At 41.7% G+C, this 25,654-nt stretch overlaps 1 protein-coding gene across 1 annotated transcript in view; it reads left to right on the top strand.

Moving 5' to 3' along the window:
* hdc (histidine decarboxylase) overlaps window positions 1–24,860 on the top strand; it is a gene marked incomplete at its 3' end in the record, with an annotated part of 46,937 nt that extends 22,077 nt beyond the window's left edge. Inside the window, exons 2-11 of the mRNA XM_065015014.1 lie at window positions 8,926–9,104; window positions 10,458–10,571; window positions 10,930–11,052; window positions 19,414–19,557; window positions 19,858–20,001; window positions 20,561–20,627; window positions 20,989–21,151; window positions 23,427–23,517; window positions 24,407–24,505; window positions 24,759–24,860. Of these exons, the coding sequence (XP_064871086.1) occupies window positions 8,926–9,104; window positions 10,458–10,571; window positions 10,930–11,052; window positions 19,414–19,557; window positions 19,858–20,001; window positions 20,561–20,627; window positions 20,989–21,151; window positions 23,427–23,517; window positions 24,407–24,505; window positions 24,759–24,860 (1,226 nt within the window). The remainder of the gene's footprint in view (window positions 1–8,925; window positions 9,105–10,457; window positions 10,572–10,929; window positions 11,053–19,413; window positions 19,558–19,857; window positions 20,002–20,560; window positions 20,628–20,988; window positions 21,152–23,426; window positions 23,518–24,406; window positions 24,506–24,758) is intronic.
* Between the last annotated feature and the right edge of the window lie 794 nt (window positions 24,861–25,654).

A 25,654-nucleotide genomic window follows, 5' to 3' on the forward strand; every position in this document is an offset into this window, starting at 1 on the left:
TTTAGGCAGCATTCCAGGCAGGCATTGCAGGCAGTTATTTTAGGCAGGCATTCCAGGCAGTCATTGTCAGGCAGTCATCCCAGGCAGGCAGGCATCCCAGGTAGTTATTGCAGGCAGTATTCTAGGCAGGCATTCCAGGCAGTTATTCCAGGCAGTCATCAGGCAGGCAGCATTCCAGGCAGTTATTGCAGGCAGTTATTGCAGGCAGGCATTCCAGGCAGGTATTGCAGGCAGCATTGCAGGCAGTAGGCAGGCATTGCAGGCAGTCATTGCAGGCAGGCATTGCAGGCAGTTATTGCAGGCAGTCATTTTAGGTAGTATTGCAGGCAGGCATTCAGGCAGTATTGCAGGCAGTCATTTTTTTAGGCAGGCATTGCAGGCATTTTAGGTAGCCATTCCAGGCAGGCATTGCAGGCAGTCATTGCAGGCAGTATTGCAGGCAGTCCCAGGCAGTCATTTCCAGGCAGTATTTGCAGGCAGTCATTGCAGGCAGTATTGCAGGCAGGTATTTTAGGTAGGTATTCCAGGCAGTTATTGCAGGCAGGCATTGCAGGCAGTCATTCCAGGCAGTCATCCAGGCAGTCATTTTAGGCAGTTCATTTGCAGGCAGTTATTCCAGGCAGTATTTTTAGGCAGTTATTTTGCAGGCAGTCATTCCAGGCAGTCATTGCAGGCAGGCAGGCATTCCAGGCAGTTATTGCAGGCAGTCATTCCAGGCAGTCATTTTAGGCAGTTATTGCCATCCCAGGCAGCATTGCAGGCAGGCATTGCAGGCAGTTATTTTGCAGGCAGTTATTGCAGGCAGTCATTGTAGGCAGTATAGCAGGCAGTCATTGCAGGCATTCCAGGCAGTTATGCAGGCAGGCATTGCAGGCAGTCATTGCAAGGCATTCCAGGCAGTTATTGCAGGCAGGCATTCCAGGCAGTTATTCCAGGCAGTCATTGCAGGCAGGCATTGCAGGCAGTTATTTTAGGCAGGCATTCCAGGCAGTCATTGCAGGCAGGCATTGCAGGCAGTTATTGCAGGCAGGCATTCCAGGCAGCATTGCAGGCAGTCATTGCAGGCAGTTATTTGCAGGCAGGCATTCCAGGCAGTCATTGCAGGCAGCATTGCAGGCAGGCATTGCAGGCAGTTATTGCAGGCAGGCATTGCAGGCAGGCATCCCAGGCAGCATTCCAGGCAGGCATTGCAGGCAGCATTTAGGGCATTGCAGGCAGTCATTGCAGGCAGGCATTGCAGGCAGTTATTGTAAGTATTCTAGGTAGTTATTGTAGGTAGTTATTTTAGGTAGTTATTGTAAGTAGTTATTTTAGGTAGTTATTCTAAGTATTCTAGGTAGTTATTTTAGGTAGTTATTGTAAGTAGTTATTTTAGGTAGTTATTCTAAGTATTCTAGGTAGTTATTTTAGGTAGTTATTGTAAGTAGTTATTTTAGGTAGTTATTCTAAGTATTCTAGGTAGTTATTGTAGGTAGGTATTCTAGGTAGTTATTTTAGGTAGTTATTCTAAGTATTCTAGGTAGTTATTGTAGGTAGGTATTCTAGGTAGTTATTTTAGGTAGTTATTCTAAGTATTCTAGGTAGTTATTTTAGGTAGTTATTCTAAGTATTCTAGGTAGTTATTTTAGGTAGTTATTTTAGGTAGTTATTGTAAGTAGTTATTTTAGGTAGTTATTCTAAGTATTCTAGGTAGTTATTTTAGGTAGTTATTGTAGGTAGGTATTCTAGGTAGTTATTTTAGGTAGTTATTGTAGGTAGTTATTGTAGGTAGTTATTTTAGGTAGGTAGGTAGTTATTGTAGGTAGGTATTGTAGGTAGGTATTGTAGGTAGGTATTCTAGGTAGTTATATTAGGTAGGTATTGTAGGTAGGTATTGTAGGTAGGTATTGTAGGTAGTTATTGTAGGTATTTTAGGTAGGTATTTTAGGTAGTTATTATAGGTAGTTATTCTAAGTATTCTAGGTAGTTATTTTAGGTAGTTATTGTAGGTAGGTATTCTAGGTAGGTATTGTAGGTAGGTATTGTAGGTAGGTATTGTAGGTAGTTATTGTAGGTAGTTATTGTAGGTAGGTATTTTAGGTAGGTATTTTAGGTAGGTATTTTAGGTAGTTATTTTAGGTAGTTATTGTAGGTAGTTATTGTAGGTATGTATTTTAGGTAGGTATTTTAGGTAGGTATTGTAGGTAGGTATTTTAGGTAGGTATTTTAGGTAGTTATTGTAGGTAGGTATTGTAGGTAGTTATTTTAGGTAGTTATTGTAGGTAGTTATTGTAGGTAGGTATTTTAGGTAGGTATTTTAGGTAGGTATTTTAGGTAGGTATTGTAGGTAGGTATTTTAGGTAGTTATTCTAAGTATTCTAGGTAGTTATTGTAGGTAGTTATTGTAGGTAGGTATTGTAGGTAGGTATTGTAGGTATTATAGGTAGTTATTGTAGGTAGGTATTGTAGGTAGTTATTGTAGGTAGGTATTGTAGGTAGGTATTGTAGGTAGGTATTGTAGGTAGGTATTTTAGGTAGGTATTGTCGGTAATAATTGTAGGTATTTATTGTAGGTAGTTATTGAGGTAGGTATTGTAGGTACCGGTAGGTATTTTTGGTAGGTATTGTAGGTAATTATTGTAGGTATTTATTTTAGGTAGGTATTTTAGGTAGTTATTGTAGGCAGGTAGATGGTTGGTATTGTAGGTAGGTATTGTAAGTATTTTAGGTAGTTATTGTAGGTAGTTATTGTAGGTACCGGTAGGTATTTTTGGTAGGTATTGTAGGTAATTATTGTAGGTATTTATTTTAGGTAGTTATTTTAGGTAGTTATTGTAGGCAGGTAGATGGTTGGTGTTGTAGGTAGATAGATGGTTGGTGTTGTAGGTAGATAGATGGTTGGTATTGTAGGTAGATAGATGGTTGGTATTGTAGGTAGATAGATGGTTGGTGTTGTAGGTAGATAGATGGTTGGTGTTGTAGGTAGATAGATGGTTGGTGTTGTAGGTAGATAGATGGTTGGTATTGTAGGTAGATTGATGGTTGGTATTGTAGGTAGGTAGATGGGGACAATAAAAGGCCACTCTAAAATATGCAGTTTTGTCATACTGTACAACGCAATGCCACAGATGTTTCAGGTTTTGAGGGAGCGTGCAAATGGCATGCAGACTACAGGAATGTACACCAGAACGGTTGCCAGAGAATTGAATGTTCATTTCTCTACCATAAGCCGCCTCCAACGATGTTTTAGAGAATTTGGCAGTACGTCCAATCGGCCTCGTTAACCACGCCAGCCCAGGCCCTCCACATCCGGCTTCTTCACCTGTAGGATCGTCTGAGACCAGCCACCCAGACAGCTGATGAAACTGTGGGTTTGTCTGAGACCAGCCACCCAGACAGCTGATGAAACTGTAATAAAGCTCTTTTGTGGGGGAAAAAATATTCTGATTGGCTGCGCCTGGTTTCCCAGTAGATGGACCTGGCTCCCAAATGGGTGGGCTTACGTCTCCCTGGTCCACCCATGGCTGCGACCCTGTCATGTGAAATCCATAGATTAGGGCCTAATGGATTTATTTAAATGAACTGATTTCCTTTGGGGGAAAAAAGTCCTTAAATGAACTGTAACTCAACTGTAAAATCATTGAATTTTTTTGCATGTTGCGTTTATATATTTCCTCAGTATAATATGCTATCTAATAATCACATTGTTTGTGATTGATATCCTATATAATGTAATATGCTATCTAATAATCACATTGTTTGTGATTGATATCCTATATAATGTAATATGCTATCTAATAATCACATTGTTTGTGATTGATATCCTATATAATGTAATATGCTATCTAATAATCACATTGTTTGTGATTGATATCCTATATAATGTAATATGCTATCTAATAATCACATTGTTTGTGATTGATATCCTATATAATGTAATATGCTATCTAATAATCACATTGTTTGTGATTGATATCCTATATAATGTAATATGCTATCTAATAATCACATTGTTTGTGATTGATATCCTATATAATGTAATATGCTATCTAATAATCACATTGTTTGTGATTGATATCCTATATAATGTAATATGCTATCTAATAATCACATTGTTTGTGATTGATATCCTATATAATGTAATATGCTATCTAATAATCACATTGATATCCTATATAATGTAATATGCTATCTAATAATCACATTGATATCCTATATAATGTAATATGCTATCTAATAATCACATTGATATCCTATATAATGTAATATGCTATCTAATAATCACATTGTTTGTGATTGATATCCTATATAATGTAATATGCTATCTAATAATCACATTGTTTGTGATTGATATCCTATATAATGTAATATGCTATCTAATAATCACATTGTTTGTGATTGATATCCTATATAATGTAATATGCTATCTAATAATCACATTGTTTGTGATTGATATCCTATATAATGTAATATGCTATCTAATAATCACATTGTTTGTGATTGATATCCTATATAATGTAATATGCTATCTAATAATCACATTGTTTGTGATTGATATCCTATATAATGTAATATGCTATCTAATAATCACATTGTTTGTGATTGATATCCTATATAATGTAATATGCTATCTAATAATCACATTGATATCCTATATAATGTAATATGCTATCTAATAATCACATTGATATCCTATATAATGTAATATGCTATCTAATATACACATTGATATCCTATATAATGTAATATGCTATCTAATAATCACATTGATATCCTATATAATGTAATATGCTATCTAATAATCACATTGATATCCTATATAATGTAATATGCTATCTAATAATCACATTGATATCCTATATAATGTAATATGCTATCTAATAATCACATTGATATCCTATATAATGTAATATGCTATCTAATAATCACATTGTGATATTGTAATATGCTATCTAATTCACATTGTTTGTGATATCCTATATAATGTAATATGCTATCTAATAATCACATTGTTTGTGATTGATATCCTATATAATGTAATATGCTATCTAATAATCACATTGTTTGTGATTGATATCCTATATAATGTAATATGCTATCTAATAATCACATTGTTTGTGATTGATATCCTATATAATGTAATATGCTATCTAATAATCACATTGTTTGTGATTGATATCCTATATAATGTAATATGCTATCTAATAATCACATTGTTTGTGATTGATATCCTATATAATGTAATATGCTATCTAATAATCACATTGTTTGTGATTGATATCCTATATAATGTAATATGCTATCTAATAATCACATTGTTTGTGATTGATATCCTATATAATGTAATATGCTATCTAATAATCACATTGTTTGTAATCTGATATCCTATATTTGTTATACTATCTAATAATCACATTGTTTGTGATTGATATCCTATATAATGTAATATGCTATCTAATAATCACATTGTTTGTGATTGATTTAAATATCTCTTATCATCTGTGATTGATTAATGTAATATGCTATCTAATAATCACATTGTTTGTGATTGATATCCTATATTGAACATTATTTGTGATTGATATCTATATAATGTAATATGCTATCTAATATATAATGTAATATGCTATCTAATAATCACATTGTTAATCTATATAATGTAATATGCTATCTAATAATCACATTTGATTATACCCTGAAGAAGACCAAAACACAGTGATTTTAATCCTATCTTACATCTAATCACATTGTTTGTGATTGATATCTCATATAATGTAATATGCTATCTAATAATCACATTGTTTGTGATTGATATCCTATATAATGTAATATGCTATCTAATAATCACATTGTTTGTGATTGATATCCTATATAATGTAATATGCTATCTAATAATCACATTTTTGTTATACCCTGACCATATCCTATATAATGTAATCCTCTATCTGTTTAATACATTGTTTGTGATTGATATCCTATATAATGTAATATGCTATCTAATAATCACATTGTTTGTGATTGATATCCTATATAATGTAATATGCTATCTAATAATCACATTGTTTGTGATTGATATCCTATATAATGTAAATCTATCTAATAATCACATTGTTTGTGATTGATATCCTATATAATGTAATATGCTATCTAATAAACATTGTTTGTGATTGATATCCTATATAATGTAATATGCTATCTAATAATCACATTGTTTGTGATTGATATCCTATATAATGTAATATGCTATCTAATAATCACATTGTTTGTGATTGATATCCTATATAATGTAATATGCTATCTAATAATCACATTGTTTGTGATTGATATCCTATATAATGTAATATGCTATCTAATAATCACATTGTTTGTGATTGATATCCTATATAATGTAATATGCTATCTAATAATCACATTGTTTGTGATTGATATTGATATCCATTGTTTGTGATTGATATCCTATATAATGTAATATGCTATCTAATAATCACATTGTTTGTGATTGATATCCTATATAATGTAATATGCTATCTAATAATCACATTGTTTGTGATTGATATCCTATATAATGTAATATGCTATCTAATAATCACATTGTTTGTGATTGATATCCTATATAATGTAATATGCTATCTAATAATCACATTGTTTGTGATTGATATCCTATATAATGTAATATGCTATCTAATAATCACATTGTTTGTGATTGATATCCCTATAATGTAATATGCTATCTAATAATCACATTGTTTGTGATTGATATCCTATATAATGTAATATCTATCTAATAATCACATTGTTTGTGATTGATATCTATAATGTAATATGCTATCTAATAATCACATTGTTTGTGATTGATATCCTATATAATGTAATATGCTATCTAATAATCACATTGTTTGTGATTGATATCCTATATAATGTAATATGCTATCTAATAATCACATTGTTTGTGATTGATATCCTATATAATGTAATATGCTATCTAATAATCACATTGTTTGTGATTGATATCCTATATAATGTAATATGCTATCTAATAATCACATTGTTTGTGATTGATATCCTATATAATGTAATATGCTATCTAATAATCACATTGTTTGTGATTTATCCTATATAATGTAATATGCTATCTAATAATCACATTGTTTGTGATTGATATCCTATATAATGTAATATGCTATCTAATAATCACATTGTTTGTGATTGATATCCTATATAATGTTTAATATGCTATCTAATAATATTGTTTGTGATTGATATCCTATATAATGTAATATGCTATCTAATAATCACATTGTTTGTGATTGATATCCTATATAATGTAATATGCTATCTAATAATCACATTGTTTGTGATTGATATCCTATATAATGTAATATGCTATCTAATAATCACATTGTTTGTGATTGATATCCTATATAATGTAATATGCTATCTAATAATCACATTGTTTGTGATTGATATCCTATATAATGTAATATGCTATCTAATAATCACATTGTTTGTGATTGATATCCTATATAATGTAATATGCTATCTAATAATCACATTGTTTGTGATTGATATCCTATATAATGTAATATGCTATCTAATAATCACATTGTTTGTGATTGATATCCTATATAATGTAATATTATCTAATAAACATTGTTTGTGATTGATATCCTATATAATGTAATATGCTATCTAATAATCACATTGTTTGTGATTGATATCCTATATAATGTAATATGCTATCTAATAATCACATTGTTTTGATATTGATATATCCCTGAAGTAATATGCTATCAATAACACATTGTTTGTGATTGATATCCTATATAATGTAATATGCTATCTAATAATCACATTGTTTGTGATTGATATCCTATATAATGTAATATGCTATCTAATAATCACATTGTTTGTGATTGATATCCTATATAATGTAATATGCTATCTAATAATACATGTGATATCCTATATAATAATATCATCTAATAATCACATTGTTTGTGATTGATATCCTATATAATGTAATATGCTATCTAATAATCACATTGTTTGTGATTGATATCCTATATAATGTAATATGCTATCTAAAATCACATTGTTTGTGATTGATATCCTCTTAATGTTAATATGCTATCTAATAATGAACATTGTTTGTGATTGATATCCTATATAATGTAATATGCTATCTAATAATCACATATTGAATATGCTATCTAATAATCACATTGTTTGTGAATCTATATAATGTAATATGTATCTGTTTTGATTGATATCCTATATAATGTAATAGCTATCTAACCAAAATCACATTGTTTGTGATTGATATCCTATATAATGTAATATGCTATCTCATATTGTGTAATCGTTTTGTTATACCCTGAAGAAGACCAAAACACAATCTTACATCTGTTTCTATACATCTCAAAGAGTGGTTGAACATTGTTTGTGATTGATATCCTATATAATGTAATATGCTATCTAATAATCAATCTGACAGTTTGTTTTGTTCAAAGATTGATCCTCTTACATCTATCTACATCTCAAAGTAATATGCTATCTAATAATCACATTGTTTGTGATTGATATCCTATATAATGTAATATGCTATCTAATATTGTGTAATCTGACTGTTGTTTTGTTATACCCTGAAGAAGACCAAAACACAGTGATTTTAATCCTCTTACATCTGTTTCTATACATCTCAAAGAGTGGTTGAACATTGTTTGTGATTGATATCCTATATAATGTAATATGCTATCTAATATTGTGTAATCTGACTGTCGTTTTGTTATACCCTGAAGAAGACCAAAACACAGTGATTTTAATCCTCTTACATCTGTTTCTATACATCTCAAAGAGTGGTTGAACATTGTTTGTGATTGATATCCTATATAATGTAATATGCTATCTAATATTGTGTCTGACTGTCGTGTGTTGCCCGTCGTCCAGGTAAAGAGATGGTGGATTACATCACTAGGTACCTGACCACCATCAGAGAGAGGAAGGTGACCCCAGGCCCAGAGGTGAAGCCTGGCTATATGAGAGAGCTGCTGCCAGACAGCGCCCCCACTGACCCGGAGGACTGGGACTGTATCTTCAGGGACATAGAGAAGGTCATCATGCCTGGGGTACGTTATGTTCACACATTATATACTCAGCAAAAAAAACTAACGCCCCTTTTTCAGGACCCTGTCTTTCAAAGAGAATTCGTAAAAATCCAAATAACGTCACAGATCATTGTAAAGGGTTTAAACATTGTTTCCCTGCTTGTTCAATGAACCATAAACAATTAATGAACATGCTCCTGCTGAACGGTCGTTAAGGCACCAACAGCTTACAGACCGTAGGCAATTAAGGTCACAGTTATGAAAACGTAGGACACTAAAGAGGCCTTTCTACTGACTCTGAAAAACACCAAAAGAAAAATGCCCAGGGTCCTTGCTCATCTGTGTGAACGTTTCCATACCGTGAGACCTAAGACAGCGCTACAGGGAGACAGGACGGACAGCTGATCGTGCTCGCAGTGGCAGACCACATGTAACAACACCTGCACAGGATCGGTACATCCGAACATCACACCTGCAGGACAGGAACAGGATGGCAACAACAACTGCCCGAGTTACACCAGGAACGCACAATCCAACCATCAGACTGTCCGCAATAGGCTGAGAGTGGCTGGACCAGACATCACCGGCAACAACGTCGCCTTTGGAGGTGGAGGGTCCATGATGGTCTGGGGCGGTGTGTCACAGCATCATCGGACTGAGTTTGTTGTCATTGCAGGCAATCTCAATGCTGTGCGTTACAGGGAAGACATCCTCCTCCCTCATGTGGTACCCTTCCTGCAGGCTCATCCTGACATGACTCTCCAGCATGACAATGCCACCAGCCATACTGCTCGTTCTGTGTTTGATTTCCTGCAAGACAGGAATGTCAATGTTCTGCCATGGCCAGCGAAGAGCCCGGATCTCAATCCCATTGAGCACGTCTGGGACCTGTTGGATCGGAGGGTGAGGGCTAGGGCCTTTCCCCCCAGAAATGTCTGGTAACTTGAAGGTGCCTTGAAGGAAGAGTGGGGTAACATCTCACAGCAGGAACTGGTAAATCTGGTGCAGTCCATGAGGAGGAGATGCACTGCAGTACTTAATGCAGCTGGTGGCCACATCAGATACAGACTGTTAATTTTGACCCCCCCTTTGTTCAGGAACACATTATTCAATTTCTGTTAGTCACATGTCGGTGGAACTTGTTCAGTTTATGTCTCAGTTGTTGAATCTTGTTCTGTTCATACAAATATGTACACATGTTAAGTTTGCTGAAAATAAACACAGTTGACAGTGAGAGGACGTTATTTTCTTGCCGAGTGACTATGAGACCATTGTGGATCAAACATCGATTGTTCACTGTAACTTGTAAGGATATTCTGTCCCCCAAAGTATATTTCTGGCACTAATGATGGAGTGTGTGTGTGTGTGTGTCAGGTGGTCCACTGGCAGAGCCCCTACATGCATGCGTACTATCCAGCCCTGACCTCCTGGCCCTCCATGTTAGGAGACATGTTGGCTGACGCCATCAACAACATCGGATTCACCTGGGTAACTATCTTACCACATCAAACTTGATTTACACTGTGTGGAACTACACTAAATTCACTCACTTAATTATCCAACTCAACTTTTGGTTTAAAGACTCGAATATCATGTTTGTTTAAAAAATATATATTTCCTGGCAAAACATTAACTGTGACATCAAGTTTGTGAGTTTTTTTTAAATCTATAAGTTACTTTGGATACAATCATCTGCTACAGAAACCCCCTGCAGGAAATCCTATAGTAGTGTGATATTATAATGACTATTTATTATAGAATAACATGAATGAAATCCTATAGTAGTGTGATATTAGAATGACTATTTATGATAGAATAACATGATGTTGTTGTGTGTTGGGTCCAGGCCTCCAGCCCGGCGTGTACAGAGCTGGAGATGAACGTGATGGACTGGTTGTGTAAAGCTCTTGGTCTCCCCACCTTCTTCCTCCATCACCACCCAGAAAGCACCGGGGGAGGAATACTGCAGGTAGGATAGATACACCTGGGTACACCTGACCATACTCACCTTACAGTACCAACTAGACAGCACCAGGGGAGGAATAGGCAGGTAGGATAGATACACCTGACCATACCTGACCATACTCACCTTACAGTACCAACTAGACAGCACCAGGGGAGGAATAGGCAGGTTGGATAGATACACCTGGGTACACCTGACCATACTCACCTTACAGTACCAACTAGACAGCACCAGGGGAGGAATACTGCAGGTTGGATAGATACACCTGGATACACCTGACCATACCTGACCATACTCACCTTACAGTACCAACTAGACAGCACCAGGGGAGGAATACTGCAGGTAGGATAGATACACCTGGATACACCTGACCATACCTGACCATACTCACCTTACAGTACCAACTACACAGCACCAGGGGAGGAATACTGCAGGTAGGATAGATACACCTGACCATACCTGACCATACTCACCTTACAGTACCAACTAGACAGCACCAGGGGAGGAATACTGCAGGTAGGATAGATACACCTGACCATACCTGACCATACTCACCTTACAGTACCAACCAGACAGCACCAGGGGAGGAATACTGCAGGTAGGATAGATACACCTGACCATACCTGACCATACTCACCTTACAGTACCAACCAGACAGCACCAGGGGAGGAATACTGCAGGTAGGATAGATACACCTGGATACACCTGACCATACTCACCTTACAGTACCAACTAGACAGCACCAGGGGAGGAATACTGCAGGTAGGATAGATACACCTGGATACACCTGACCATACCTGACCATACTCACCTTACAGTACCAACCAGACAGCACCAGGGGAGGAATACTGCAGGTAAGTCGCTCTAGATAAGAGCGTCTGCTAAATGACTTAAATGTAAATGTAAATGTAGGATAGATACAGCTGGATACACCTGACCATACCTGACCATACTCACCTTACAGTACCAACCAGACAGCACCATGGGAGGAATACTGCAGGTAGGATAGATACACCTGGGTACACCTGACCATACTCACCTTACAGTACCAACTAGACAGCACCAGGGGAGGAATAGGCAGGTAGGATAGATACACATGACCATACCTGACCATACTCACCTTACAGTACCAACTAGACAGCACCAGGGGAGGAATAGGCAGGTTGGATAGATACACCTGGGTACACCTGACCATACTCACCTTACAGTACCAACTAGACAGCACCAGGGGAGGAATACTGCAGGTTGGATAGATACACCTGGATACACCTGACCATACCTGACCATACTCACCTTACAGTACCAACTAGACAGCACCAGGGGAGGAATACTGCAGGTAGGATAGATACACCTGGATACACCTGACCATACCTGACCATACTCACCTTACAGTACCAACTACACAGCACCAGGGAGGAATACTGCAGGTAGGATAGATACACCTGACCATACCTGACCATACTCACCTTACAGTACCAACTAGACAGCACCAGGGGAGGAATACTGCAGGTAGGATAGATACACCTGACCATACCTGACCATACTCACCTTACAGTACCAACCAGACAGCACCAGGGGAGGAATACTGCAGGTAGGATAGATACACCTGACCATACCTGACCATACTCACCTTACAGTACCAACCAGACAGCACCAGGGGAGGAATACTGCAGGTAGGATAGATACACCTGGATACACCTGACCATACTCACCTTACAGTACCAACTAGACAGCACCAGGGGAGGAATACTGCAGGTAGGATAGATACACCTGGATACACCTGACCATACCTGACCATACTCACCTTACAGTACCAACCAGACAGCACCAGGGGAGGAATACCAGGTAAGTCGCTCTAGATAAGAGCGTCTGCTAAATGACTTAAATGTAAATGTAAATGTAGGATAGATACAGCTGGATACACCTGACCATACCTGACCATACTCACCTTACAGTACCAACCAGACAGCACCATGGGAGGAATACTGCAGGTAGGATAGATACACCTGGGTACACCTGACCATACTCACCTTACAGTACCAACTAGACAGCACCAGGGGAGGAATAGGCAGGTAGGATAGATACACATGACCATACCTGACCATACTCACCTTACAGTACCAACTAGACAGCACCAGGGGAGGAATAGGCAGGTTGGATAGATACACCTGGGTACACCTGACCATACTCACCTTACAGTACCAACTAGACAGCACCAGGGGAGGAATACTGCAGGTTGGATAGATACACCTGGATACACCTGACCATACCTGACCATACTCACCTTACAGTACCAACTAGACAGCACCAGGGGAGGAATACTGCAGGTAGGATAGATACACCTGGATACACCTGACCATACCTGACCATACTCACCTTACAGTACCAACTACACAGCACCAGGGGAGGAATACTGCAGGTAGGATAGATACACCTGACCATACCTGACCATACTCACCTTACAGTACCAACTAGACAGCACCAGGGGAGGAATACTGCAGGTAGGATAGATACACCTGACCATACCTGACCATACTCACCTTACAGTACCAACCAGACAGCACCAGGGGAGGAATACTGCAGGTAGGATAGATACACCTGACCATACCTGACCATACTCACCTTACAGTACCAACCAGACAGCACCAGGGGAGGAATACTGCAGGTAGGATAGATACACCTGGATACACCTGACCATACTCACCTTACAGTACCAACTAGACAGCACCAGGGGAGGAATACTGCAGGTAGGATAGATACACCTGGATACACCTGACCATACCTGACCATACTCACCTTACAGTACCAACCAGACAGCACCAGGGGAGGAATACTGCAGGTAAGTCGCTAGATAAGAGCGTCTGCTAAATGACTTAAATGTAAAGATAAGAGCGTCTGCAGTAAATGACTTAAATGTAAATGTAAATGTAGGATAGATACAGCTGGATACACCTGACCATACCTGACCATACTCACCTTACAGTACCAACCAGACAGCACCATGGGAGGAATACTGCAGGTAGGATAGATACACTTGACCATACTCACCTTACAGTACCAACTAGACAGCACCAGGGGAGGAATACTGCAGGTTGGATAGATACACCTGGATACACCTGACCATACCTGACCATACTCACCTTACAGTACCAACCAGACAGCACCAGGGGAGGAATACTGCAGGTAGGATAGATACACCTGACCATACCTGACCATACTCACCTTACAGTACCAACTAGACAGCACCAGGGGAGGAATACTGCAGGTAGGATAGATACACTTGACCATACCTGACCATACTCACCTTACAGTACCAACTAGACAGCACCATGGGAGGAATACTGCAGGTAGGATAGATACACCTGACCATACCTGACCATACTCACCTTACAGTACCAACTAGACAGCACCAGGGGAGGAATACTGCAGGTAGGATAGATACACTTGACCATACCTGACCATACTCACCTTACAGTACCAACTAGACAGCACCATGGGAGGAATACTGCAGGTAGGATAGATACACCTGACCATACTCACCTTACAGTACCAACTAGACATCACCAGGGGAGGAATACTGCAGGTAGGATAGATACACCTGGATACACCTGACCATACCTGACCATACTCACCTTACAGTACCAACCAGACAGCACCAGGGAAGGAATACTGCAGGTAGGATAGATACACCTGGGTACACCTGACCATACTCACCTTACAGTACCAACCAGACAGCACCAGGGGAGGAATACTGCAGGTAGGATAGATACACCTGGGTACACCTGACCATACCTGACCATACTCACCTTACAGTACCAACTAGACAGCACCAGGGGAGGAATACTGCAGGTAGGATAGATACACCTGACCATACTCACCGTACAGTACCAACTAGACAGCACCAGGGGAGGAATACTGCAGGTAGGATAGATACACCTGACCATACCTGACCATACTCACCTTACAGTACCAACTAGACAGCACCAGGGGAGGAATACTGCAGGTAGGATAGATACACCTGACCATACCTGACCATACTCACCTTACAGTACCAACCAGACAGCACCAGGGGAGGAATACTGCAGGTAGGATAGATACACCTGACCATACTCACCTTACAGTACCAACTAGACAGCACCAGGGGAGGAATACTGCAGGTAGGATAGATACACCTGACCATACCTGACCATACTCACCTTACAGTACCAACCAGACAGCACCAGGGGAGGAATACTGCAGGTAGGATAGGATAGATAGACAGCACCTGGGAGGAATACCATACACCTGACCATACTCACCTTACAGTACCAACTAGACAGCACCAGGGGAGGAATACTGCAGGTAGGATAGATACACCTGACCATACCTGACCATACTCACCTTACAGTACCAACTAGACAGCACCAGGGGAGGAATACTGCAGGTAGGATAGATACACCTGACCATACCTGACCATACTCACCTTACAGTACCAACTAGACAGCACCATGGGAGGAATACTGCAGGTAGGATAGATACACCTGACCATACCTGACCATACTCACCTTACAGTACCAACTAGACAGCACCAGGGGAGGAATACTGCAGGTAGGATAGATACACCTGACCATACCTGACCATACTCACCTTACAGTACCAACTAGACAGCACCAGGGGAGGAATACTGCAGGTAGGATAGATACACCTGACCATACTCACCTTACAGTACCAACTAGACAGCACCAGGGGAGGAATACTGCAGGTAGGATAGATACACCTGACCATACCTGACCATACTCACCTTACAGTACCAACTAGACAGCACCAGGGGAGGAATACTGCAGGTAGGATAGATACACCTGGGTACACCTGACCATACTCACCTTACAGTACCAACTAGACAGCACCAGGGGAGGAATACTGCAGGTAGGATAGATACACCTGGATACACCTGACCATACCTGACCATACTCACCTTACAGTACCAACCAGACAGCACCAGGGGAGGAATACTACAGGTAGGATAGATATACCTGGATACACCTGACCATACTCACCTTACAGTACCAACTAGACAGCACCAGGGGAGGAATACTGCAGGTAGGATAGATATCCCTGGCCATACCTGACCATACTCACCTTACAGTACCAACCAGACAGCACCAGGGAGGAATACTGCAGGTAGGATAGATACACCTGGGTACACCTGACCATACTCACCTTACAGTACCAACCAGACAGCACCAGGGGAGGAATACTGCAGGTAGGATAGATACACCTGGGTACACCTGACCATACCTGACCATACTCACCTTACAGTACCAACTAGACAGCACCAGGGGAGGAATACTGCAGGTAGGATAGATACACCTGACCATACTCACCTTACAGTACCAACTAGACAGCACCAGGGGAGGAATACTGCAGGTAGGATAGATACACCTGACCATACCTGACCATACTCACCTTACAGTACCAACTAGACAGCACCAGGGGAGGAATACTGCAGGTAGGATAGATACACCTGACCATACCTGACCATACTCACCTTACAGTACCAACTAGACAGCACCAGGGGAGGAATACTGCAGGTAGGATAGATACACTTGACCATACCTGACCATACTCACCTTACAGTACCAACTAGACAGCACCATGGGAGGAATACTGCAGGTAGGATAGATACACCTGACCATACCTGACCATACTCACCTTACAGTACCAACTAGACATCACCAGGGGAGGAATACTGCAGGTAGGATAGATACACCTGACCATACCTGACCATACTCACCTTACAGTACCAACTAGACAGCACCAGGGGAGGAATACTGCAGGTAGGATAGATACACCTGACCATACCTGACCATACTCACCTTACAGTACCAACTAGACAGCACCAGGGGAGGAATACTGCATGTAGGATAGATACACCTGACCATACCTGACCATACTCACCTTACAGTACCAACTAGACAGCACCAGGGGAGGAATACTGCAGGTAGGATAGATACACCTGGGTACACCTGACCATACTCACCTTACAGTACCAACTAGACAGCACCAGGGGAGGAATACTGCAGGTAGGATAGATACACCTGGATACACCTGACCATACCTGACCATACTCACCTTACAGTACCAACCAGACAGCACCAGGGGAGGAATACTACAGGTAGGATAGATACACCTGGATACACCTGACCATACTCACCTTACAGTACCAACTAGACAGCACCAGGGGAGGAATACTGCAGGTAGGATAGATATCCCTGGCCATACCTGACCATACTCACCTTACAGTACCAACCAGACAGCACCAGGGGAGGAATACTGCAGGTAGGATAGATACACCTGGGTACACCTGACCATACTCACCTTACAGTACCAACCAGACAGCACCAGGGGAGGAATACTGCAGGTAGGATAGATACACCTGGGTACACCTGACCATACCTGACCATACTCACCTTACAGTACCAACTAGACAGCACCAGGGGAGGAATACTGCAGGTAGGATAGATACACCTGACCATACTCACCTTACAGTACCAACTAGACAGCACCAGGGGAGGAATACTGCAGGTAGGATAGATACACCTGACCATACCTGACCATACTCACCTTACAGTACCAACTAGACAGCACCAGGGGAGGAATACTGCAGGTAGGATAGATACACCTGACCATACCTGACCATACTCACCTTACAGTACCAACTAGACAGCACCAGGGAGGAATACTGCAGGTAGGATAGATACACCTGACCATACCTGACCATACTCACCTTACAGTACCAACTAGACAGCACCAGGGGAGGAATACTGCAGGTAGGATAGATACACCTGACCATACCTGACCATACTCACCTTACAGTACCAACTAGACAGCACCAGGGGAGGAATACTGCAGGTAGGATAGATACACCTGACCATACCTGACCATACTCACCTTACAGTACCAACTAGACAGCACAGGGGAGGAATACTGCAGGTAGGATAGATACACCTGACCATACCTGACCATACTCACCTTACAGTACCAACTAGACAGCACCAGGGGAGGAATACTGCAGGTAGGATAGATACACCTGACCATACCTGACCATACTCACCTTACAGTACCAACTAGACAGCACCAGGGGAGGAATACTGCAGGTAGGATAGATACACCTGACCATACCTGACCATACTCACCTTACAGTACCAACTAGACAGCACCAGGGGAGGAATACTGCAGGTAGGATAGATATCCCTGACCATACCTGACCATACTCACCTTACAGTACCAACCAGACAGCACCAGGGGAGGAATACTGCAGGTAGGATAGATACACCTGACCATACCTGACCATACTCACCTTACAGTACCAACCAGACAGCACCAGGGGAGGAATACTGCAGGTAGGATAGATACACCTGACCATACCTGACCATACTCACCTTACAGTACCAACTAGACAGCACCAGGGGAGGAATACTGCAGGTAGGATAGATACACCTGACCATACCTGACCATACTCACCTTATAGTACCAACTAGACAGCACCAGGGGAGGAATACTTCAGGTAGGATAGATACACCTGACCATACTCACCTTACAGTACCAACTAGACAGCACCAGGGGAGGAATACTGCAGGTAGGATAGATACACCTGACCATACCTGACCATACTCACCTTACAGTACTACCCATACAGCACCAGGGGAGGAATAGGCAGGTAGACATGTACCTGACTGTCTACTGGAGAGAGACATGTACTCTCACAGCACCACCTAGTGGTGAATGGGAATACCATTCTCTACACTCCTCTCAGAGAGCAGTAAATAAGAGCTCTCAGGTGTTTCAGTTCACATAAACGTAGTGCTTTTCTCTCTCCCTCCCTCCCTCTTTGTCTCCCTCCATCCCTATTTGTCTCTCTCCCCTCTCCCTCCCTCCTCACTCCCCCTTCCTTCCCTTCCCCCTCCTTATTTGTCTCCCTCCCTCCCTCTTTGTCCCCCTCCCTCCTCTCTCTGTCCCCATCTCTCCCTCCATCCTCTCACTTTCTCCCCTCTCTCCTTCCCTTCCCCTCCCTCCCTCCCTCCCTGTCCCCATCCCTCTCTCTCTCTTTGTCTCTCTCCCTTCTCTCTCCCTCCTCTCTCTCCCTCCTTCCCATTTACATTACATTTACATTCCCCTTCCTTCCTTTCCTTCCTTTCCTTCCTTTCCTTCCTTTCCTCCCTCCCTCCCTCCCTCCTTCCTTCCTTCCTTCCTTCCTTCCTTCCTTCCTTCCTTCCTTCCTTCCTTCCTTCCTTCCTTCCTTCCTTCCTTCCTTCCTTCCTTCCTCCCTCCCTCCCTCCATCCCCCTTCCTTCCTCCTCTCTCTCCCCCCATCCCTCTCTCCTCTCAGAGTACAGTGAGTGAGAGTAGTCTGGTAGCTCTGTTAGCTGCCAGGAAGCACAGGATCCAACAGCTGAAGAGGACAGATCCAGCAGACAGAGACCTGGACGACTCAGTGGTCAACTCCAGACTGGTGGCCTACGCATCAGACCAGGTCAAGATGGGATGGGTTAGGGACCCACACACACACACACGCACATATGCAACGTTTGCAAACACACACACACACACACACACACAAATAGTGAATTCTGCATAATGAGAGATTGTCTGTCTGCCCGTGTGTCCGTCCATCTGCCTGTCTGTCTGTCCGTGTGTCCGTCCATCTGCATGTCTGTCTGTCTGTCCGTGTGTCCGTCCATCTGCATGTCTGTCTGTCTGTCCGTGTGTCCGTCCATCTGCCTGTCTGTCTGTGTGTCCGTCTATCTCTCCGTCACCTCTCTGCCTCTATCAGGCTCACTCCTCAGTGGAGAAGGCAGGTCTGATCTCCCTGGTGAAGATCAGGTTCCTCCCTCCAGACGACCACTTCTCCCTGAGAGGAGACACTCTGAAACAGGCCATCCAGGAGGACAGGAGGAGAGGACTGGTACCTGTCATGGTAGGTCATGGTAGGGTATATTAGGGGGCGGTAGGTCGTGGTAGGGTATATTAGGGGGTGGTAGGTCATGGTAGGGTATATTAGGGGGCTGTAGGTCATGGTAGGGTATATTAGGTGGTGGTAGGTCATGGTAGGGTATATTAGGTCATGGTAGGGTATATTAGGGGTGGTAGGTCATGGTAGGGTATATTAGGGGATGGTAGGTCATATTAGGGGTGGTAGGTCATGGTAGGGTATATTAGGGGTGGTAGGTTATGGTAGGGCATATTAGGGGTGGTAGGTCATGATAGGGTATATTAGGGGGTGGTAGGTCATGGTAGGGTATATTAGGGGGCGGTAGGTCATGGTAGGGTATATAAGGGGGTGGTAGGTCATGGTAGGGTATATTAGGGGGTGGTAGGTTGTGGTAGGGTATATTAGGGGGTGGTAGGTCATGGATGGGTATATTAAGGGGTGTTAGTCAATGTAGGGTATATTAGGGGATGGTAGGTCATAGTAGGTCATAAACAGTTGTAACCAAGGTTGTAAACAAACCAATGATCATGTTTGTTTGTTTCAGCTGTGTGCCACTCTGGGGACCACGGGGGTGTGTGCCTTCGATGACCTGTCAGAGCTGGGACCAGTGTGTACGTCTGTACCCCCCTACCTCCTCATTATCATACACACCTGTATGACATACAACATGTACCACACATAACATGTATGACATGTGACCTTTGTATGACTTTGGTGAATCTCAGCGTCCTGAGTCCGTATTCATAAAGAGTCTCAGAGTAACAGCGCTGATCATGAATGGACGGGTTACTCTGCCCCTGTGAGCCATTCCTGCTCGCACAAGTCAAGGTTCCCGCAAGGCTACTTCATACTTACTCTGAGACGCTGTATGAATACAGATCAGGGTCGCAGGTTCAAGTTCCACTCGGACTCCCACCGCCCCCCGAGATTCTCTGCAAAACGTGTTTGTATTCCTCCCCCTGCCTGGCCTAGGTGCAGAGGAAGGTCTGTGGCTGCATGTGGATGCAGCGTACGCAGGCTCAGCGTTTCTCTGCCCTGAGCTGAGAGGACCTCTGGGGGGTATAGAGTACGCTGACTCCTTCACATTCAACCCCTCAAAATGGATGATGGTCCACTTCGACTGCACTGCCTTCTGGTGAGAGAGAAGGGAGGGAGGGAGGGAGGGAGGGAGAGGACCTCTGGGGGGTATAGAGTATGCTGACTCCTTCACGTTCAACCCCTCAAAATGGATGATGGTCCACTTCGACTGCACTGCCTTCTGGTGAGAGAGAGGGAGGGAGGGAGGGAGGGAGGGAGGGAGAGAGGGGAGGGAGAGAGGAATGGGAGGAAGAGAGAGAGGAAGGAGAGAGAGAGAGAGAGAGAGAGAGAGAGAGAGAGAGAGAGAGAGAGAGAGAGAGAAAGGGGAGGGAGGGAGGAAGGAAGGAAGGAAGGGGAGTGAGGGAGAGAAAGGGGAGAAAGGAAGAGAGAGGGAGGAAGAAAGGGGAGGGAGAGAGGAATGGGAGGGAGAGAGGGAGAGGAAGGGGAGAAAGGAAGAGAGAGAGAGGGAGGAAGACCTGGTTGTCATCCTGTCCTGCAGTCTAATGACCAAAACGCCCTCTAGTGGCCTCTAGGGGTGGAATATTAATAATAATTAAATTAACATTATTTCAGAAACACAGACGGAAATCTGGTGATTCTATGTCAAACGGTTGTGTTATATTTAGTCTTCTGTGATGTATATAAAGTGTAATATTGGGATACAAACTCAAAATGTAATACATTTCAACTCTATATCTGACAGGTGTCTTCTGTTTTTAAACCCATAACCATGTGTGTGAAGTAGATTGGTTTATTAACACTACCAAGAAACATTGTGTGATCCTGATTTAGCCCACTGCAGTAAAACGTTTTAAAAAGAGAGAGGGGGGGTAGAGAGGAGTTATGACGACCCTCGAGGGCTTTCCAGACACGAAGCGGCGGCGGCGTTGCCCATTCATTAAATCAAATCAAATCAAATGTTATTTGTCACATACACATGGTTAGCAGATGTTAATGCGAGTGTAGCGAAATGCTTGTGCTTCTAGTTCCGACAATGCAGTAATTACCAATGAGTATTCTAACCTAACAATTCCAAAACTACTACCGTATACACACAAGTGTAAAGGGATAAAGAATATGTACATAAAGATATATGAATGAGTGATGGTACAGAACGGCATAGGCAAGATGTAGTGGATGGTATAGAGTACAGTATATACATATGAGATGAGTAATGTAGGGTATGTAAACAAAGTGGCTAGTGATACATGTATTACATAAAGATGCAGTAGATGATATAGTAGAGTACATATATAGTAGAGTACAGTATATACATATGAGATGAGTAATGTAGGGTATGTAAACAAAGTGGCTAGTGATACATGTATTACATAAAGATGCAGTAGATGATACAGTATACACATATACATATGAGATGAGTAATGTAGAGTATGTAAACATTATATTAAGTAGCATTGTTTAAAGTGGCTAGTGATATCTTTTTACATCATTTCCCATTATTAAAGTTAGCTGGAGTTGAGTCAGTGTGTTGGCAGCAGCCACTCAATGTTAGTGGTGGCTGTTTAACAGTCTGATGGCCTTGAGATAGAAGCTGTTCTTTATTGATTGGAACTAGGCTTGTGCACGTGAAAGCCACTCAGCCAAGGCAGAGAAAATAGGACTGCTCTATTTGGGCTAACTCTGCTCAGCCCCATGGCATCCTGTCTGGAAAGAGATATAGTAACTGTTCTATTTGGGCTCTCTCTACTCAGCCCCATGGCATCCTGTCTGGAAAGAGATATAGTAACTGTTCTATTTGGGCTAACTCTGCTCAGCCCCATGGCATCCTGTCTGGAAAGAGATATAGTAACTGCTCTATTTGGGCTCTCTCTACTCAGCCCCATGGCATCCTGTCTGGAAAGAGATATAGTAACTGTTCTATTTGGGCTCTCTCTACTCAGCCCCATGGCATCCTGTCTGGAAAGAGATATAGTAACTGTTCTATTTGGGCTCTCTCTACTCAGCCCCATGGCATCCTGTCTGGAAAGAGATATAGTAACTGTTCTATTTGGGCTCTCTCTACTCAGCCCCATGGCATCCTGTCTGGAAAGAGATAGCTCTATTTGGGCTCTCTCTGCTCAGCCCCATGGCATCCTGTCTGGAAAGAGATATAGTAACTGCTCTATTTGGGCTCTCTCTACTCAGCCCCATGGCATCCTGTCTGGAAAGAGATATAGTAACTGTTCTATTTGGGCTCTCTCTACTCAGCCCCATGGCATCCTGTCTGGAAAGAGATATAGTAACTGTTCTATTTGGGCTAACTCTACTCAGCCCCATGGCATCCTGTCTGGAAAGAGATATAGTAACATGTTTTTCTACGGTGGTCCTAACAGGGTGAAGGACAAGGTCAAGCTCCAACAAACCTTCAGTGTCGACCCTGTCTACCTCAGACACGAAAACTCAGACCAAGCCACCGACTTCATGGTACAAACTACCTACACTAACATTAACCAGTCGGGAAAGCATGCAAATCTTCTTGAAACTGATCTTGAACCTGATCTGGATCTTGAACCCTGATCTGGATCTTGAACCCTGATCTGGATCTTGAACCTGATCTGGATCTTAATCTTACTGTAGATGTTAATGTTGATTTGAATGTTTTAACCTTGATCCTGATCCACTGTGTCTGTCAGCATTGGCAGATCCCCCTGAGTCTGTCTGTGTGTCTGTCAGCATTGGCAGATTCCCCTGAGTCTGTCTGTGTGTCTGTCAGCATTGGCAGATCCCCCTGAGTCTGTCTGTGTGTCTGTCAGCATTGGCAGATCCCCCTGAGTCTGTCTGTGTGTCTGTCAGCATTGGCAGATTCCCCTGAGTCTGTCTGTGTGTCTGTCAGCATTGGCAGATCCCCCTGAGTCTGTCTGTGTGTCTGTCAGCATTGGCAGATTCCCCTGAGTCTGTCTGTGTGTCTGTCAGCATTGGCAGATCCCCCTGAGTCTGTCTGTGTGTCTGTCAGCATTGGCAGATCCCCCTGAATCTGTCTGTGTGTCTGTCAGCATTGGCATATTCCCCTGAGTCTGTCTGTGTGTCTGTCAGCATTGGCAGATCCCCCTGAGTCTGTCTGTGTGTCTGTCAGCATTGGCAGATCCCCCTGAGTCTGTCTGTGTGTCTGTCAGCATTGGCAGATCCCCCTGAGTCTGTCTGTGTGTCTGTCAGCATTGGCAGATCCCCCTGAGTCTGTCTGTGTGTCTGTCAGCATTGGCAGATCCCCCTGAGTCTGTCTGTGTGTCTGTCAGCATTGGCAGATCCCCCTGAGTCTGTCTGTGTGTCTGTCAGCATTGGCAGATCCCCCTGAGTCTGTCTGTGTGTCTGTCAGCATTGGCAGATCCCCCTGAGTCGACGGTTCCGCTCTCTGAAGCTGTGGTTTGTGATGCGCTGCTTCGGTCTGAAGAACCTTCAGGGACACATCAGACACGTATGTAACCTGTCTGTCTGTCTGTCTGTGTGTCTGTCTGTCTGTCTGTCTGTCTGTCAGTCTGTCTGTCTGTCTGTCTGTCTGTCTGTCTGTCTGTGTCTGTGTCTGTCTGTGTCTGTCTGTGTGTGTGTCTGTCTGTCTGTCTGTGTGTGTTTCTGTCTGTGTGTCTGTCTGTCTGTCTGTCGGTTTCTTTCTCCCTCTGTAATTTGAGATGCTACATTACAGGGACTGACCTCTACGTTTGTGTTTTCAGGGTGTAGAGATGGCTAAGCTACTGGAGTCCCTGGTTAGATGTGACCCTAACTTTGACATGCCTGCTGATAGACACCTTGGCTTGGTGGTCTTCTGTCTCAAGGTATGTGGCCTATACTTGTGTTGTGTTGTATTGTATTGTAAAGTTGTGTTGTGTTTTATTGTAAAGTTGTGTTGTATTGTAAAGTTGTGTTGTGTTGTATTGTATTGTAAAGTTGTGTTGTATTGTATTGTGTTGTATTGTATTGTAAAGTTGTGTTGTATTGTAAAGTTGTGTTGTTGTATTGTAAAGTTGTATTGTATTGTAAAGTTGTTATGTAAAGTTGTGTTGTTGTATTGTAAAGTTGTGTTGTATTGTATTGTAAAGTTGTTATGTAAAGTTGTGTTGTGTTGTATTGTAAAATTGTGTTGTATTGTATTGTAAAGTTGTGTTGTATTGTAAAGTTGTGTTGTTGTGTTGTATTGTAAAGTTGTGTTGTATTGTTGTGTTGTGTTGTAAAATTGTGTTGTATTGTATTGTAAAGTTGTGTTGTATTGTAAAGTTGTGTTGTATTGTAAAGTTGTGTTGTATTGTTGTGTTGTGTTGTAAAATTGTGTTGTATTGTATTGTAAAGTTGTGTTGTATTGTATTGTAAAGTTGTTTTGTAAAGTTGTGTTGTGTTGTATTGTAAAATTGTGTTGTATTGTAAAGTTATGTTGTAAAGTTCTGTTGTGTTGTATTGTAAAGTTGTGTTGTATCAAATACTGTACATCTCCCATTGAAGAACATTTGAACAGGATTCACCATCTCACACAGAACACAGTATAGAGATAGAACACAGTATAGAGATAGAACACAGTATAGAGATAGAACACAGTATAGAGATAGAACACAGTATAGAGATAGAACACAGTATA

The sequence above is a fragment of the Oncorhynchus nerka genome, unplaced genomic scaffold (genome assembly GCF_034236695.1).
Source record: "Oncorhynchus nerka isolate Pitt River unplaced genomic scaffold, Oner_Uvic_2.0 unplaced_scaffold_1787, whole genome shotgun sequence".
In the NCBI taxonomy this organism is placed as follows: Eukaryota; Metazoa; Chordata; class Actinopteri; order Salmoniformes; family Salmonidae; genus Oncorhynchus; species Oncorhynchus nerka.